The sequence below is a fragment of the Leucoraja erinacea genome, chromosome 50 (genome assembly GCF_028641065.1).
Source record: "Leucoraja erinacea ecotype New England chromosome 50, Leri_hhj_1, whole genome shotgun sequence".
Classification (NCBI taxonomy): domain Eukaryota; kingdom Metazoa; phylum Chordata; class Chondrichthyes; order Rajiformes; family Rajidae; genus Leucoraja; species Leucoraja erinaceus.
This window is the reverse complement of record NC_073426.1, coordinates 1,021,777-1,041,217: the sequence shown is the minus strand read 5'-3', so window position 1 is coordinate 1,041,217 and position 19,441 is coordinate 1,021,777. Positions and strand designations below refer to the sequence as shown.

Sequence of the window (19,441 nt, the reverse complement as noted above, 5' to 3'; positions counted from 1 at the left end):
GTACAGGGCCCTGGTGAGACTGCAGCTGGAGTTTTGGTCTCCTAATTGAGGATGGACATACCTGCTATTAAGGAAGTGCGCTGTAAGTTCACCAGGTTAATTCCCGGGATGTCGGGACTGACATACGATGAAAGAATGGATCGACTGGGCTTGTATTCACTTGAATTTGGAAGGATGACAGGGCATCTTATAGAAACATATATTTTTAAAGGGATTGGACAGGCTAAATGCAGGAAAAATGTTCCCCATGTTGGGGGAGTCCAGAACCAGGGGGTCACAGGTTCAAGTTCAAGTGAGTTTATTGTCATGTGTCCCTGATAGGACAATGAAATTCTTGCTTTGCTTCAGCACACAGAACATTGTAGGCATTTACTACAGGTTAGGTCAGTTAGGACTGAGATGAGGAAAAACATTTTCACCCAGAGTTGTAAATTTGTGGAATTCTCTGTCACAGAATTCAATGTTCAAGAGAGAGTTAGATTTAGCTCTTAGGACTAACAGAACCAAGGTATATGGGGAGAAAGCACGAATGGGGTACTGATTTTGGATGATCAGCCATGATCATATTGAATGGCGGTGCTGGCTCGAATGGCATACTCCTCGCATATTTTCTACGGAGCTGGATGTGTTTGTGACCCACACTAGTTCACGGAAAAACACATTTATTCAAAGAATCACAGGCACAGGGCGAGACAATCAGGAGTATCCTCGAACAGGTTGGAGATCAAAGCGCGGATAGCAATCTGCAGCGCCCCCATTGGCAGAACTCTGCTCTGGTGACCAGCGGCTCTGCCCTCGACATGGTCTCTGTGGTCCCCACCGAGTCGTTCCCACTCGGTCAGGCTAGGACCTCCCCAGCAGCAACATTCCGACTGGGAAATCTACCGGCACAACCCTCGGTAATTCAGCACGTCGGTGGTTAATGGCCCCCAGGTCCGGCCTGGGGGAAACCAATCCTCGAGGGAGCGATTAGCACCATCCCAATCTCAACAGCCTCAACTCAAAGCTGAATTGAGCTCTGATGCCCGACAAGGTAATCTATGGTCACAAGCAGTGGTGTGGGTAGCATCCGGTACATGCTGGTGGGACAAGCAACATGTGAGACAGGCAGTAATTTCCACTGCAAGCCCAACCACCTCCCCTTGCACCGTCCCCGTCGCCCATAACCTTGGCCAGAAACCCAAGACATACACACGCGCAGAAAGACACACAGTAGACAGGCTGGGTATCCAGTGAAGTGATTCTCTGTCTCCCGCATCTACAAGGACACGGGGAGTGTGAGGGAACTCTCCCCTGCCCAGAGGAGTACAGCGCCGTAATGCAAGCTGCTGAACAGACGGGATAGCCCTGATTCAATCAGCAATCACATTAGGGCAGGTCTCCCCTGCAAAATCTAGCATTAGATGTTTTAACCAAGGGTGAATCTGCCTAGAGACCGCTGGTTGGATCATTGCAAGGTAACGATGAAAACTCCCAGTTCAGTAACTCGGCTATTTCTCTTCCCCACCGTGCATCTCAGTAACCCACCTATTGCCCTTGGGTCCAATGCTGCTGAACACACAGTTCCTGCAGACTCACTCACTCTCACACACACTGCACGCAGGTCCAATTAAACCGATGACGGCAGTAGCATTGGCACTAGCTGAGACCATTCCAGTATCAGTGCGAGTATACGATAATTGTTAACCCATCAAGCCACTGCTTGTCAGTAGCAAATATCCAATGAGACATCCCAAAACAGCATTGGCAAAGCATCAGCTCGGCTTCACAGATGAGGACGGAACAGACGGAAAGGGCCCCAGTGCTTAGAAAGACTCAAAACATGAAGACAGTAATGCTTGTAAACGTCTGCATCAGAGGGGAAGATGAACTTCACGAGGCAGTGACATAGCTCGATAAGTGGACACGGACTTCAGTCCCGGGCCCAGTACACCGGGGAGTGGCGCGGGGCTGGAGTTGACGGCAGGAGCTGGGGACTAGTCCTTGTACAAACTCCATTTTGTGGAGCATCAGTTGATCAGCATTTGTGCTGAGCGGCTAATTCGGGCCCATTCCCGGCCCCCACATTGCGGCGATGGGTCAGAGGCAGGGATCCCTGCGGCAGGCGGGCCAGGGTTGATTCGTGCAGCAGTAACTGGGCCAATGTTCGTGTGTTCCTCCCTGTGGGCAAATGCCGTTAGGCCAGCTTCAGTGGGAGCAGCGTGGGGCAATGGGCAGCGAGGGACTGGGATGTCCCGCAGCGCAGCAGCCCAGCTGCAAGGGGGCAGTGCTGGAGTGTAGACCAGTGGGCTGCACCGATAGCTGAGGCCGTGTCAGCAACGTCACATCACGCTGCCAGCAGGTGAACAATGAACAGTGCTGTAAAGTAGGTCAGACACGTTGCACCACTGCCCCGAGTAACCGTAGCAACCACAGCGACCACCGTGCCAAGGACAGCAACTCCACAGACGACGGCTCGGTCACTCCCTCATTCCAGCGCCTTCTGCTCGATGTGTTCGCACAGCAACTTGTACTGCTCTGCAAACCCAAACAAAACATGTGGTTAGTGAGTGACCCCCTGGGTCAGACACAGAGTGAAGCTCCATCTACACTGTCCCATCACACAATCTCAGCGTCAGACAGAGTGAAGCTCTCAAGGTTGGATGCAGAGTGGCACTGCTCCGATGGCTGAGAGGTTTTAAAGTAACTTTTAAAAGGTTTTGTCAAAGGGAGAGAGACAGAAGCAGTGAGATTTCAAAGATTAACACAATGTCGGACTGTGGGGCTTTTCTTTTTAACGGATTTCTCCATTTAGTGAGGAATTCCAGCACTTTTCTGGAGTGCAGTAGGAGCGGCAGTGGTTGGCGGATTGCCTGGGCCGGATTTACGTATAAGCTTAAGCGTAGGGCCTCGAGATCTAGGGGGGGGGGTCGCAGAGCTGGATTTACCACTAGCGTAGGGCCTCGAAATCTATGCGGCCTCCGGCCAAGGCAGAACACCTGCCGTTCAACTCTGGGCTGGCGGGCGGGCCTCCCTCTCTATCTGTCAACCTCCATCTCCGCCCGCCGTCACAGTATGGTATGGCAACTGCTCGGTCTCCGACCGGAAGGCATTGCAGAGGGTGGTGAAAATTGCCCAACGCATCACCGGTTCCTCACTCCCCTCCATTGAGTCTGTCCAAAGCAAGTTCCTCGCACCCCCTCCATTGAGTCTGCGGAGGGCGCTCAGCATCGCCAAGGACTGCTCTCACCCCAACCATGGACTGTTTACCCTCCTACCATCCGGGAGGCGCTACAGGTCTCTCCGTTGCCGAACCAGCAGGTCGAGGAACAGCTTCTTTCCGGCGGCTGTCACTCTACTCAACAACGTACCTCGGTGACTGCCAATCACCACCCCCCCCCCCCCACCGGACACTTATTATTATTTATTCAAATCGTTTGCTATGTCGCTCTTCCAAGGGAGATGCTAAATGCATTTCGTTGTCTCTGTACTGTACACTGACAATGACTGAATTAAAATTGAATCTGAATCTTAAAAATTGAATCTGAATCGTCCGTGTCCGGGCCTCTGGGCTCCGCTCGCTCCTCATCCACCAGCACGGCCGGCCACTTTGCACATGCGCATTGCTGCGGCCTGCACGTCCTCCCCCAGCGCATGCGCACTGCCACGGCAAATGGTTGGCGCTGGTCACTTTCTCCTTCGCTTTGAATTGTGGGAGATCTGGCCGCCATTGCTGTCCGGTCGCCGCCTCGCCGCGACCGCTGTAAACCAATGCAGAATCACTCCCTGGCCGCCCTGGAGTAACTCCCGGGAGTAACTCTTGCTTCTGGTTTCCTGGTCCTCCATAAATATTCTAAATGGAATTTAAACTGGAGGTGGTGGAGGGCTGAACAGTCTATTGCATTTTATCTGTTTATTTAATGTGTATATATATTGTCTATGGTATATGGTACACAGGGACACTGGAGGGGGGTCGGGGGGTCGAGTGCATTGTAGATAAAGATGCCACCATTATATTATAATGATTGCCTGATGTAATGTGACTATTGAAAGATTTTGTACCTTCTGGTACACTGTAGATTGCAATTACTGAATAAAGTTCTTGTGAGGAAAAAGAGTGAAGCTCCCTCGACAGTGTCTGACCCCAGGAGTGTGTGATGGGACTGCGTGACTCACACAGCCTCTCTGATGGGAGTTCCCTCGACACTGTGCCATCAGACAGGCTGTGTGAGTCGGTGCCCATGGACAGTCTGTCTCCTGGCCTCACGGCTGATCAAACTCGTGTGCTCACCTTGATTCAGGTTCCCAATCACCGACTGCTTCTTCAGGAAGTTGGTGCAGAGCTCCTTGCTCAGCCCGAACTCCAACATGTTGTATGTGAAAGTCCTAGGGTCAAACAGGGCAAATGTACCGTCAGACTCCGAGCCGGCGTTCCCATTCATTCCAGCCACTGTAGCGCGTCCCTTATACATGCGCACCCCTCCGCTCTCCCGACAAACCCGCTCCCCGTAAAGTCAATTCCACACTCCCCACAGAGCCCCTCCTGCTCTCCGGCCTTACCCAAGCTGGCCAAAGGCGATGTTCTCGTCAAAGCGATGTGTGTCGTCTCTCTCCTCTGGGGTCATGTGGCACCACTTCTCCCTGCAGACAGTCACAAATTAACCACCTTTACCCGCGCCACGCCCCCATGAGGGGTGTGTTGGGGAGTGCAGGGTGATGATCACCAGTACCCAACCTCACGCTGGCACTGCGGCAGCCTGTCTCCCAGGAGGCGCTCACATCTACGAGTCAGTGCGGTGTCAGTGCAGGAACCGCCCGCAATGGACCCCCTACACCGTGATCCCCCCACTTGCGAGAGCGGAGTAGACGGGGGGGGGGGGGGGGGGGGGGGGGGGGGGAGAAGGGGGCGGGGGTTGGGGAGATATTGTCAAGCTTGAAAGGGTTCAGCGAAATTTACGAGGATGTTGCCAGGACCAGAGGGTGTGAGCTATAGGGAGAGGTGAGTAGGCCGAGTCTCTATTCCTTGGAGTGCTGGAGGATGAGGGGTGGTCCTATAGAGGTGTACAAAATCATGAGAGGAATAGATTGGGTAGATGCACAGAGTCTCTTGCCCAGAGAAGGGGGATCGAGGACCAGGGTAAGGGAAAGGGAAAAGATTTAATAGGAATCAGATGGGTAACTTTTTCACACAAATGGTGGTGGGTGCATGGAACAAGCTGCCAGAGGAGGCAGTTGAGGCAGGGATAATCCCAACGTTTAAGTAACAGTTAGACAGGTACATGGATAGGACAGGTCTGGAGGGATATGGACCAAATGCAGGCAGGTGGGACTAATGTAGCTGGTATATGTTGGTCGGTGTGGGCAAGTTGGGCCAAAGGGCCTGTTTCCACACTGTATCTCTCTATGACTCAGGGAGAGGGGGTAGCGGGGAGAAGGGCTGTGCGGGGCTGTCGATGGTTTATGTGATGCTCAGTACCTGGTGGTGGGCGATCGCTTCCTCCGCTCACAGTGCACGGCGTCGAAGAAGGCAGCGTTCCAGAACCTGAGGCTGTGCCTGTGACACAGGAAACAGTGAGTGGGATGGGGCTCTGGGTCAGGTGAACTACAAAGGCACAATATCCAGTGGCAGATGGAGACAGGAAACTAGTAAGTAAGTAAGTTTATTGGCCAAGTATTCACATACAAGGAATTTGCCTTGGTGCTCCGCCCACAAGTAACACCATGACATACAATGACAGTTACGAATGACTCAGGAAACACTAAACATTAATAATAATAAAATATTTATGATAAAACACCATTGATCAAGCATGTGAACCAACAAAATACCAGATCAAAGGGAGGCTACAGATTTTTGGCTGGCGAGTAGAGCAACTACTCGTGGATTAAAACTTACGGATAACTTACAAAGCATTCCTAGAGTTTGCCAATTACAGATCCTGTTGCAGCAATCAGGGGGACACAAGGAACCATGGCAATCAGCAGGAGGTGACGATAGGGACACAGTGAAGTCATGCAGCTGGCCCGGGTATTCAACAAAAAACGACCAACGGTCAGGGTTGAATTCAGGAATAGGCCAGAGGGCAATAAAAATAAATCACGGAAAGAGGCCATTCAGCCCATCGTGTCTATGCCGACCTTCATGACTCTCCTTACTTCTCCCACTTGCCTGCTTCAATTCCATATCCCTCCATTCCTTGATCATCCAAGTACCTGGCCAGTGCCGTTTAAACATTGTCACTGTTCCTGTCTATCTTCCCCTCTGGCAGCTTATTCCACACACCAACCACTGCGTGTGAAAAAATTACCCTTCACATCCCCTTAAAAAACTTTGTCTCACCTTAAAACTATAGCCTCTAGTTTTAGGCACCGTCTACCCTGGCAAACAAACTCTGCATGCCTAGCCTATCAACTCCTCTCATACTTTTGCACACGTCTATCACATGACAGCCTCCCACACTCCAGGGAAAACTGTCCCAGTCTATCCAACCTTTCACTAGAATTCAATTCCTCCAATTCAGGCAACATCTTTGTGAACCTTTCTAGTTTATAAAGGCATGGGGACAGAATTATACTGCGTGGAAACAGCCCCTTCATCCATACCAACCAAGTTGTTTAACCCAGCTAGTCTCACTTCCCTGCACCTGGCCCATATCCTTCCAAACACTTTCTATACATGTATCTGTACAAATACCATAAATGTTTTAAATATCATGAACTACCACTTGTTCCGACAGCTAGTTCCATTTATCCACTACCCCGTCTGAAAAAAAGTGACCCTCACTTCCCTTTTCAACATTTTCCCTCTCGCCTTCAACCTTTGCCCTCTAATCTTTATCTGTGCCCTTCATGATTTTATAAATCTGCAAAAGACCACCTCTCAGCCTCCTATGCCTCAGGGAAAAAGGACCTAGCCTGTCCATTCTCTCCTTGCGCAGTCCTCTAAATGTGGCCTTACCAACGTCCTGTACAGCCATAACATGATGTCCAGACTGCTGTACTCAGTACACTGACCGATGAAGGCCAGCTTGTGTGATGAATGCCTTCCTCACCACCCTGAATGTCCATGGCCTTCAAGAGGGAATTGGATAAATGTCAAACAAGGTGACGGGGAAGAGCCTGGCATGGACACGATGTGCCGAACAGCCCTCTCCTGTAGTGTAAGCATTCTAGAATAATTCTGGGTGAACAGGTAAGTTACCAGATGGGCTGTTGCTTCAGGTGAGTGTACAGGTAAATCTTCACCCCCCTCGTGTCCTCCGCACTCTGCCGTCCCCCTGAGGGTGGAGAGAGAAACACAGCGCTCTTCAATCAGCCTCACCATACAGCTCACCCCTCACCCACACACTGACTGGGACATGGACCGCCAGCCCGACCCTTCATCCCACCGTCCCCTCATTAATACAGAAGGTGCAGGATCAGTTCATTCCAGAGGAAGAAAGATTCCAAGGGGAGTAAGGGGCGACCATGGCTGACAAAGGAAGTCAGGGACAGTATAAAATTAAAAGAGAAGTACAACATAGCAAAGATGAGCGGGAAGCCAGAGGATTGGGAAACATTTAAAAAGCAACAAAAAAGCAATACGGGGAGAAAAAATGAGGTACGAAGGTAAGCTTGCCAAGAATATAAAGGAGAATAGTAAAAGCTTCTTTAGGTATGTGAAGAGGAAAACATTAGTTAAGATCAAAGTTGGACCGTTGAAGACTGAAACAGGAGAATTGATTATGGGGAACAAGGAAATGGCAGACGAGTTGAACAGGTACTTTGGGATCCATTTTCACTAAGGAGGACACAAACAATTTCACTGATGTACTAGTGGCCAGAGGATCTAGGGTGGTGGAGGAACTGTAGGAAATACACATTAAACCGGAGATGGTGTTGGGTAGACTGATGGGACTGAAGGTTGATAAATCCCCAGGGCCTGATGGTCTGCATCCCAGGATACTTAAGGAAGTGGCTCTAGAAATTGTGAACGCATTGGTGATCATTTTCCAATGTTCTATAGATTCAGGATCAGTTCCTGTGGATTGGAGGGCAGTTAATGTTATTCCACATTTTAAGAAAGGTGGTAGAGAGAAAACAGGGGATTATAGACCAGTTAGCCTGACATCGGTAGTGGGGAAGATACTGGAGTCAATTATAAAAGATTAAATAGCGGCACATTTGGATGGCAGCAACAGGATAGGTCCAAGTCAGCATGGATTTACAAAGGGGAAATCATGCTTGACTAATCTTCTGGAATTTGAGGATGTAACGAGGGAAATAGACAAGGGAGAGCCAGTGGATGTGGTGTACCTGGACTTACAGAAAGCATTTGATAAGGTCCCATTGGAGATTAGTGGGCAAAATTAGGGCACATGGTATTGGGGGTAAGGTGCTGACATGGATAGAAAATTGGTTGGCAGACAGGAAACAAAAAGTAGGGATTAACAGGTCCCTTTCAGAATGGCAGGCAGTGCCTAGTGGGGTACCGCAAGGCTCAGTGCTTGGACCGCAGCCATTTACAATATACATCAATGATTTAGATGAAGGGATTCAAAGTAACATTAGCAAATTTGCAGATGACACAAATTTGGGTGGCAGTGTGAACTGTGAGGAGAATGCTATGAGGATGCAGGGTGCCTTGGACAGGTTGGGTGAGTGGGCGGATGCATGGCAGATGCAGTTTAATGTGGATAAATGTGAGGTTATTCACTTTGGTGGCAAAAACAGGAAGGCAGATTATTATCTAAATTGTGTCAAGTTGGAAAAAGGGGAAGTACAAAGAGATCTGGGGGTCCTTGTTCATCACTTAGTGAAAGTAAGCATGCAGGTACACCAGGCAGTGAAGAAAGCTAATGGCATGTTGGCCTTCATAACAAGAGGAGTCGAGTATAGGAGCAAAGAGGTACTTCTGCAGTTGTACAGTGCCACACCTGGAGTATTGTGTGCAGTTTTGATCTCCAAATTTGAGGAAGGACATTCTTGCTATTGAGGGACTATAGCGGAGGTTCACAAGGTTACTTCCCGGGATGGCGGGACTGCCATATGCTGAGAGAATGGAGCGGCTGGGCTTGTATACTATGAGAAGGGTGAGAGGGGATTTTATTAAAACATATGATTATTAAGGGATTGGACATGCTAGAGGCAGGAAACATGTTGGGGGAGTCCAGAACCAGGGGGCAAGAATAAGGGGTAAGCCATTTAGATGAGGAAAAACGTTTTCGCCCAGAGAGTTGTGAATCTGTGAAATTCTCTGCCACAGAGGGCAGTGGAGGCCAATTTTCTGGATGCTTTCAAGAGAGAGTTAGATAGAGTTCTTAAAGATAGTGGAGTCGGGAGATATGGTGAGAAGGCAGGAACGGGGAACTGAATGTGGATGCTCAGCCATGATCACAGTGAATGGCGGTGCTGGATCGAAGGGCCGAATGGCCTACTCCTACACCTATTGTCTATTGTCATTCCCTGCACGTCCTCCCCCTCAGATCCCTGCGTCAGAGTGCTGGAGTAACTCCCGCTCAGATCCCTGCATCCTTCTGCTCCCTGTGTCTAACGCAAGAGCATTCTTGTCGTCTCTCTAAATCTGTACCGAGACAGAACATTTTGGAAATACTCCGCAGGTCAGTTCGCATCTGTGGGAAAAGGCATTTGACATTTCAGGTCAGAGCTGTTGCCACATATGCCACTGGCTTGCTCACCATTGCCGGCATTGTTTTAGATTTCCAATGTGATCCCCACTTCATTCCCTCTGATTACTGACCTTCCCGCTGTGACAATCAGTCAAGGAAGGGCCCTTCAGTATTTGAACCACTATTACAGCTTCCTGTCCTCCAGGATTATACACGGTCTGAAGGCCCCCTCCACAACTGCCCCTCTCCCCGGTTCCATGGACACACTGTAGTCTCACAGGGAGAGACCCTCAAACTGATCCACACACACCAGAGCCCCAGAGCTATAGGAAGACAAGCGGTGAGGTTAATGAACCACTTACCCCGGTGCTCCTTCTTCTCCTGTCTGCGGCTTTCCATGTGCCTACAACACAAGGAAGGCTGGGATTTAGTGGCTGTGCAACAGGTAAACAGCAGAGACGGACAAGAAGTGCTGGAGTAACTCAGCGGGTTTGGTAGCATCTCTGGAGGAGAAGGATAGGTTACGTTTCGGGCCAGGATCCTTCCACCAGCACTGTTTTTTGCTCAGGTTCTTGCGTCTGCAGTCTCATGTTCCCTGGCAGGAGGTTCACCCAGATATCCTTTTCCCCAGATGTGAGCTGACGGATCTGTAGTTCCTAGGCTTTAGGTGCACTGTATTAGCCAGAGATGCGAGGCTGCTTGGGCCAGACATGGGCACAGCAAGGGTCGGGGATGTTTTCTGTCCCACCCAGACGGCTGCTGCTCTCTCACCCACTGGGAGGAGGGGGGGGAAGGGCTGCTACTTTCTCACCCACTGGGAGGAGGGGGGGAAGGGCTGCTACTCTCTCACCTCTGGGGGGAGGGGCTGCCGCTCTTTCCCTCCCTCGACGTACAATTAGCAATCGGCAGGGTGGTTCTCATTGCAGTACAGCACTGGTCACGCCACGCTGACCAGTTGGCCAAGATTATCACTGGAGCCGGTATCTGCTGGCAGAGGAGGCTGCACTGGGAGCCAAGGGCAGCTCAGGTACAATGAGCACAGCGGTGAGGTGAGGGAGTTGGTCCATGCTTGTCACAGGCCAAGACAAGTCCAAGACAATGTCCCCACAGGGATGGGTCCTGGCCTTGATACAGAGACAGAGTTGTACAGGACACCCTTCGGCCCACTGGGTCAGTAAGAGTGTCAAAGATTACAGGGAGAAGGCAGGAGAAGGGGTTTGACAGAGATCAGCCATGATTCAATGGCCGAGTAGACGATGGGCTGAATGGCCCAATTCTGCTTCTACGGCTTCTGAAGGTGTTCAGGGGCTTCAGAGCCGTCCTGGAGACAGTGAACACTCACCCATTCTTCACTTTCAGCTTCATCTCCAGAGCCCCAAAAAATCCTTTCATGTTTTCGGTGTTCCTCAGCAGCTGAGCAGAGATGTCTCTCCGAGCGAGCCAGCCATTCCCACTCCGCTCTGCGGTGCCCACGGGTCTCTGCTGCAACTCCAGCACGCCTACATGTGGCTTACCTGTGGAGCAAGGACAGTGTGTCAGCACACAGAGACACACACACACACACACACACACACACCCAGATACACACAGACACACACACACCCACACACACACACACAGACCCACGCACACAGACCCACGCACACAGACCCACGCACACAGACCCACGCACACAGACCCACACACACCCACCCACACACACACAGAGACACACACACCCACACACTCAGACACCCACAGACCCACGCACACACACACACCCCCACACACACACACCCCCACACACTCAAGACACCCACACACACACACACGCACACACACACCCACACACACACACACACACACACGCACACTCACACACACACACACACCCCCACACACACCCACACATACACACCCACACACACACACACACACACACACACACACACACACTCACACACACACACACACACACACACACACACCCACCACCCCACACACACACCCACCCACACACCACCCACCCACACACACACACCCACCCCCACACACACACCCCCACACACACACCCCCACACACACACCCCCCCACACACACCCCCACACACACACCCCCACACACACACGCTGGGAGCCCGGCCAGCCCCACTCGCACGTTTTGAATCATGATTAGTCTGAACAATGGAACCAACGCAAACATGGTCGACCTGCTCCCTCCACAGACGCTGCCTGATCACTGTATTCCTCCAGCAGCCCGCTTTGTGCTGCCCCTGCTGACAGCTGCACCTCTTGCACAGCCACTAAATTGGAGTCTTTAATGGTGCAGGCACGTGCCGAGCCGGGGACAGGAGAGGTCAGAGCTCAGCGTAAGTTGGCCAGAAAGGAGAGCGGCTCAAACAGCTGGAGGCTGCAGCGTTGGTGCACAAAGTGGTGATTAGATCCACAGGTGAAAAGGCACATTGCGGTTGTGGGGATGTTGGGTACATGCCAGTGGGAGGTGTGTGAACTGCTAGAGGACATGCTCACAACGCATCTACCCGGTTGGCAAATGGTTTGTTAACTCAAAGTTTGAGGTGAGCCATGGAGCTTTCGAGGGCTTGCAGCTCTCCTGAGCCGCCCCGCACTGCTCACCCCACAATAGGCCGCAGGAGGAGTGCCCCACGCCCCTTGTCATTGCCTCCGTCGTCAACAGTGGTTTGGTTTGGTTCCCACTGCTGCCTCACTCACCCATGTGGTAGAAGGTGAAGCACATGGTCATCAGGTTCTTGGCCGGCCCAAAGTCATCCCGCTGGTAGCATCTGTAAGGGAAGCAGCACACACTGTAGTCTCCACGTACCAGACACCCCTTGACCACTCACTCCCAGAGAGAAGGAGCAGCTCTATGAGTCATGCTGGTGTGACTTGGGGGTGTCTGCAGGAGGTGTGATCCCTGCAAGGTTGCCCGGTGAACCTTGGTGGGAGCGGCTGGGGGGGGGCACAGTGGTAGAGTTACTGCATTACAGCGCCTGAAACTCCGGTTCGATCCTGACTACGGCTGCTGTCTATACGGAGTTTGTACGTTCTCCTTATGACCACATGGGGTGTCTCGAGGTGCTCGAGTTTTCTCCCACACTCCAAACACATGCAGGTTTGTAGGTCAATTGGTTTCAGTAAATTGGTAAATTGTCCCTCGTATGTAGGATAGTGATGGAGTGCGGGGATCGCTGGTCGGTGCGGACTCTGTGGGCCGAAGGGCCTCTTTCCGCATTGTAACTAAACTAAAGTGGATGACCATTGGTCGGCGTAGACCAATGGGTCATAGAAACATAGAAAATAGGTGCAGAAGGAGGCCATTCGGCCCTTCAAGCCAACACCGCCATTCATTGTGATCATGGCTGATCGTCCCCAATCAATAACCCGTGCCTGCCTTCTCCCCATATCCCTTGATTCCACTAGTCCCTGGAGCTCTATCTAACTCTCTTAAATCCATCCAGTGATTTGGCCTCCACTGTTGATTCCACTGTTTCCATGCAGTCTCTCTACACTAAACTATTCTCTAAAATCTAAGGTAGTGAGTCTGCAAGGTGGAGTCTGCTGGAGTTGGCTGGGTGTTGACAGTGCAATGTGTAGAAGAGCTGGCTAGGGTCAATGCACTGTGCGCAGGATATTCTGGTATGTGGCATTTTGGAGAAATACATTTTATCAACAACTGCTAGACATACTCACTCAAACAAGACTACAGCAAAGGACTGCACTAGTCGGTAGAAGGCATGCTCGGCAATGCATTTGGAATGGCACCGCTATAGAGATGGGGAAGGAGTCAGAGTTAGTCACAGCACAGAAACAGGCTGTTTGGTCCATCACTCCATCACCTGTCCACTGATCCCATTTCCCAGCACTGGCATATGGCCGCCTACGTCCTTGCAAATCAAGTAATCATCTCTACATTTCCTAAACGCTGAGTCCCCCTCTCCCCTCCCCTCGGCAGTGCGCCCCACATTACAGCCTCTCTGGTCCCAGCAAACAAAGCCCCAAGCCATCTAGCGTCTGAAACACTCCATCCCGGGCAACACTGCTGAATCTGCCTTGCCCCTCTCCAGTGGAATTACTGCTTGTACACACAGCAATGCCCACTGCATGGTATTTGTGCATGCTTCCCCTTCTCCTCAGCTGCTGGTGCAGTAATTGAGTTTTCTGGTACATGTGTTCTGGGGCATTTCTGTGGCAGCACCAGACACCCGGCTACAATCCTCACCTCTTGCATGTTCTCCCTGCCAATCTCCCCAGATGCTCTCACTCCTCCTCCCCCACATCGGGCTTGCTCGGAGAGACATCCTGGCAATTACCCAGTGTCTGGGTGAAGGGCACTTAATGAGCTTGTGGAGGGAATGAAGTGGCATTAAAGTGGCATCAGTACGTGTGTATCTGATAGTTGACATCGCCCGAGTGGACACAATGTTGTCCCCACTGGTGTTCAGGCCTTCATGTCGATGCCACCAGTGCTGCAGTACCAGCGTTTGCTAGCAGAGGTCCTCGGTGAGCTGTGGGAGAAAGCAGTGGCTGCAGTGTCTACACACCACCCACTCTGGTCAGCTCTGCCCATCCAGTGAGGGAACACCACACTCCCCGTCCCCTGGCACACCCTTTATCACTGTCATCTCTCCACAGTAACTGCCACACAATCCTGCTCGATATTTATCATGGGGCTGCCCTTTATTGAGGTGTTGCCATGTTTTCCTGCACCCATTTGTCACCAGTCAGAGGGCAGGTCGCCTCTCCTGGAATGAAATCCTCCAGAATGTGTCAGATGCAGGATGCATGCAGACCCCGCTCTGTGCCAGTCCTTGCCACACAGTACACCGTGTCAGTGTCAGAGCTAGGTTTAGCCTGCTCACCAACATGCAGGGGGGACTGCACTAGGGGATTGAACCCCAGTGCTTTCTTCTCTGACCCATAGGTGGCTGAAGACAGTCTCCCTGCTCAAGCAATCTGGCAAGTTTGCCCATCCTCAATTTACCATCCTAACACTGCAACTGGAACAAGCCTTTGTAATTGTAAATTCTTCTTTATGAGATCGCAGGCTATATGTTCCATCAAGCCCATGTTGGCTCTCAGAGCAACTGCATGCAACAGGTAGAAACAAAGAAGTGCAGATTCTTGTTTATACCACAGATAGACACAAAGTGCTGGAGCAACTCAGCGGGTCAGGCAGCATCTGGAGAAAAAGGATGATTAATGTTTGGGGCCGGGATCCTTCTTCAGATGCTGCCTGACCTGCCGCGTTACTCCAGCACTTTGTGTCTATCTGTGGTTTGGCAAGTGCTCTGCCCCAGATCAGGAGAGAGTTGTAGACGCAGCCCAATCCGTCGCATAGAGCGGCCCCACCGACACTTCACGCGTGCAGCATCATCACCGCTTGTGACTTCCTCCAGCCCTGGCCGCCCCTTACCTGGGCACTGACGTATTTTGCAAACCATTCTCTGCCCTGACTGCTGTCTTCAGAGCAGAGCTGCCCAAAGCGAGCCTTGTCCTCCTGCCCAATCTCCTCCCTGCAACACAAGAAGGGCCAGGGTTAGGGTGTTACCACCAAGGCAACGATCTCCCCACGACAAGGAGTACCCCTCCCAGTGCCCGACCCCCTGCCCCTGCCCGTACCCACCCATCCATCCCAGCACCGCTGAAGATGAATCAAACATGACTCTCACAGGGAACTGGAAGGAACCCAAGGATGGTGGCAAGAGAGAAAGAGATGGAAGATAAAGTCAGTCATACAGCACAGAAGGCACTGCAGTCCAACCCATCCCTGCTGACTAAGATGCCCCGCGTAAGCCATTTGCCCCTGTTTGGCCCATATTCCACTAAACCATTTTTATCCATGTACCTGTCCAAATGTCTTATTGCAACTGCCTCAACTACCTTCTTTGGCAGCTTGTTCCATATACCCACCACCTCAAGTTCCTGTTAAATCTTTCCCTTCTCTCCTTAAACCTGTCCTCTGGTTCTTGGTTCCCCTATCTTGGGAAGGAGACGTTATCTATTCGCCTCATCATTTCATACACAAGATCACTCCTCAAGTCTCCTGTGCTCCAATTTCAGATTTGATTTTGAATTTTTTCTCCAACTCTTCTAACCTTTTACTTGCAAACTTCACGGCTTACTATCATTCGCTCTGAACTCTTCACAGTTGCCCTCAGTCCCCTTCCTGCATTGCTTTCAACAATATCCTCCAATATCCTTAAGGGTGAGTTGCTGTTTTACCCAGTCAGAGATTCGGGTTCAATCCTGACTATGGGTGTTGTTTGTACAGAGTTTGTATTTTCTCCCTATGACCACGTGGGTTTTCTCCAGGGTTTCCTCCCACATTCTAAAGACATGCAGGTTTGTAGGTTAATTGGCTACTGTATATAGTCCCTAGTGTGTAGAATAGAACTAGTGAATGGGTGGTTGCTGGTCATCGTACACATGGTGGGCCGAAAGGCCTGTTTCCACGTGGTATCTTTTAGAACTAAAATTAAATCAGCCAAATGAGTCACATTTCTATATCCCATTAATCCTAGATCTTTTAAACAGCCAATCAGTACCTGACAAGGAATAAAGTCCAAGCCTGCTCAACCGCTCCTGATAGCTCAGGAATCCTGGAAACATCCTCGCAAATCTTCTCTGCACTCTTTCCAATGTAACGACTGCACCATAACAGGTGAGTTATGCCGATGTTTAATCCCCTCTGCCACTATGAACTCTTGTTGGGTTTCTTAGAAACAAGGAACTGCAGATGCTGGTTTACAAAAATCAGTCTGAAGGGTCGTGACCAGAAACGTCACCCATCAAGAGATGCTGCTTTACTGGCTTTATTTTGCTGAGTTTTCTGATCATACTGGTATATGTCTGGCTTGCTGAACAGGTCTCACCACCTGAACACTAACTACACATTAAGCAGCTTAATGGTAAATACCTCAATTATCTCACACCAGCTACACTCCCTTCATTCTATGTAGCCCTCCCCTCCTTCTCTCTAATGCAAACCAACTTATTTTAGAGCAGAAACGAAGTGCTGGAGGGACTCAACAGGCCAGGCAGCATGAATGGAGGACCCTTCGGGTCAAGACCCTTCCTCAGCATTTTGTTGCTATTATTAGTTTCCCAGTTCTGACCAGTCGTCACGGACCCGATATGTTGACTGTTTCACTTCCACAGATGCTGTCTGACGTTAAACTTTAGAGATACAGCACGGAAACAGGACCTTCGGCCCACTGACACAGCGTCGACTAGCAATCACCCTGTACATTAGCACTATCCTACACACTTGGGACAATTTATCATTTAAATGAAGCCAAATAACCTACAAAAGTACATCTTTGGAGTGTGGGAGGAAACAGGAGCACAGAAAAAATTCCCGTGGCCACAGGGAGAATGCACAACTCCGTACATAGTCAGGATCAAAGCTGGATCTGTCAGGCAGCAGTTCTACTACTGCGCCACTGTGACCTGCTGACGTTTTCCAGCACATAGTTTTTATTTCAGATTAGAATCACTCTTGCCTGGGACATTCACTGCTGTCCAGTAGTTCCATGGACAAGCACAGAGTGCTTGGCACAAGGACTAAGGTTCAGCACATCTACCAGCAGCTTATCTAAGTCACAGCTACACTGATGTTGGGCTGTTGTGGGGACAGGATTACATTGGCAAGCGTAGGTTAGGAGAGCCTTTGTACAGTGATGGTGACCTGTGCTCACAGACGCAGCTCCTTTGCCATCACTCACCTCCCACTGAAGATTTTCTCCACATATCTCCTCATGAACTCTCTGCATTCCAACGCTGCCTCATCCTCCAGCACGCCCTCCAGGCTCTGATGTGAGGAGAAGGATTCGACCGAAGAGGCTCTTTTGGAATTGTCCCATGTGGTGCTTGGCGAGTCTTCCAGCTCGCTGTCGGCAGAGTCGGTGTCATCACTCTCAGTCCTGCTGGTCCCATTGCTGTGTGGGACGTGGCCATTGCCCACAGCTTGGTCTTCACACACAGACTCATCCTTGACCACATCCACACCCAGCTGCTGCAGATTCCCCAACGACATTTCCTGCGTCCCCATTTTGGCCAAGACGTGTCAATGCAGACACACTAAAGGTTCAGGATAGCCTGTTAAAGCCGCTGGCTGTCCACAACACCAACTCACTACAGCAGCTGTTCCACGATCAGCTTGTGGAAGCACCAGGACCAGCTGTAAACAAAGCACAAGGAAGTGAAATGGAGCAAACTGTGAGTACCAGAGATATTCAGTCCTACAACCTGCTGCAGTGCAAGGTTACAGTTGAGGAAAGAAACACTTTTATATTCAGGCTTTCACGAAAGGGACAGAGAAGTTAGACACAAAAGCAAGCATGTGCTACACTGTTATACCAAACCTGGAAGCTGCAGCACAGCAAAGCTCCCACTAGTTTCCCATTGGTTTTAACTAACACAGGATAAATTAGGTAGAATGAAGTTGTTTTTAATTAGGTTGTTTAGAATCCTCTGCCCAGGGGATAGAAACATAGAAAAATAGCTGCAGGAGTAGGCCATTCAGCCCCTCGAGCCAGCACCACAATTCAATATGATCCTGCTTTTCCCCCATTTCCCTTGATCCCTTTAGCCCCAAGAGCTAAATCTAACTCTCTCTTGAAAACATCCAGTGAATTAGACTCTACTGCCTTCTGTGGCAGAGAATTTCACAGAGACATAACTCTCTGGGTGAAGTAATAATAATAATACATTTTTATTTATGGGCGCCTTTCAGGACTCTCAAGGACACCTTACAATTAAAACAAGCATGAAACAAAACATATACAACAATACACAATTCAGAGAGAGAGCAGCGGCAGCCAATCGCGCCAGTGTTCACTCTCACCTCCAGCAGCCATGTTTTTCCTCATCTCAGTACTAAATGACCTACCCCTTATTCTTAAACTGTTACCACTGGTTCTGGATTCCCCTAACATCGGGAACATTTTCCCTGCATTTAGCCTGTCTAATCCCTTAAGAATTTTATGATCCTATAAGATACCCTCTCATCCTTCTAAATTCCAGTGAATACAAGCCCAGTCGATCCATTCTTTCATCATATGTCAATCCTGCCATCCCGAGAATTAACCTGGCGAACCTTCGCTGCACTCCCTCAATAGCAAGAATGTCCTTCCTCAAATTAAGAGACCAAAACTGCACACAATACTCCAGGTGCGGTTTCACCAGGGCCCTGTACAACTGCAACCTTGTTCCTAAACTCAAATCTTCTCGCAATGAAGGCCAATATGCCATTAGCTTTCTTCACTGCTCGCTGTACTTGCATGCTTATTTTCAGTGACTAATGTAAAAGCAGGCACGGAAATCGGTCTCAAAACATGGGGGGGACGCAATTTTTTGACGGCCGTGCACGCATGCACACACACGCGAGGCTTCAGCCGTGGGCCCTGTGGATGGTAACTTCGGGAACTGACTTAGTTGGTGACCGACTTCGAACTCCAGCAACAGCAGCTTCGCCCGCCCCGAATCGTGGGGCTTGAATCAGCCCGTTCACGGGGGCTTCAACATTGGGAGCCTCGATCGCCTCAACGCAGCAATTTGACCGCGGACCACCGCGCCGGGCCGGGTGATGAAAAGCTTCGCGAATGGGCCGATTCAAGCTCTGCTCTATGATCTATGCCCCAAAACATGGGAGAGACACGTTCCTCCTGTCCCCCACCCCCCCCCCCCACCCCGGGATTTCTGCCCGTGTACAAGCACACTCAAGTCTTGGTGTACCTCCCTTTTCCTAATCTGACATCATTCAGATAATAATCTGTTCTTGCCAGCAAAGTGGATAACCTTACATTTATCCACATTAAACTGCACCTGCCATGCATCTGCCCATTCACCCAACCTAT

General features: G+C 50.5%; 1 protein-coding gene across 5 annotated transcripts in view; it reads right to left on the bottom strand.

The window, feature by feature from the left end:
- Positions 1–645: 645 nt before the first annotated feature.
- The window catches only part of kiaa0513 (KIAA0513 ortholog), a 70,393-nt gene continuing 51,597 nt past the window's right edge, over positions 646–19,441 (bottom strand). For all 5 annotated transcript variants that reach the window (XM_055664918.1, XM_055664919.1, XM_055664920.1 and 2 more), the window contains 11 exons: positions 17,309–17,763; positions 14,998–15,097; positions 13,275–13,348; positions 12,297–12,367; positions 10,930–11,101; positions 9,950–9,990; positions 7,181–7,256; positions 5,456–5,533; positions 4,540–4,620; positions 4,271–4,365; positions 646–2,517 (listed from right to left, as the gene is read on the bottom strand). In XM_055664918.1, the coding sequence (XP_055520893.1) occupies positions 2,468–2,517; positions 4,271–4,365; positions 4,540–4,620; positions 5,456–5,533; positions 7,181–7,256; positions 9,950–9,990; positions 10,930–11,101; positions 12,297–12,367; positions 13,275–13,348; positions 14,998–15,097; positions 17,309–17,634 (1,164 nt within the window). In that variant the 5' untranslated portion in view covers positions 17,635–17,763 and the 3' untranslated portion in view covers positions 646–2,467. The remainder of the gene's footprint in view (positions 2,518–4,270; positions 4,366–4,539; positions 4,621–5,455; positions 5,534–7,180; positions 7,257–9,949; positions 9,991–10,929; positions 11,102–12,296; positions 12,368–13,274; positions 13,349–14,997; positions 15,098–17,308; positions 17,764–19,441) is intronic.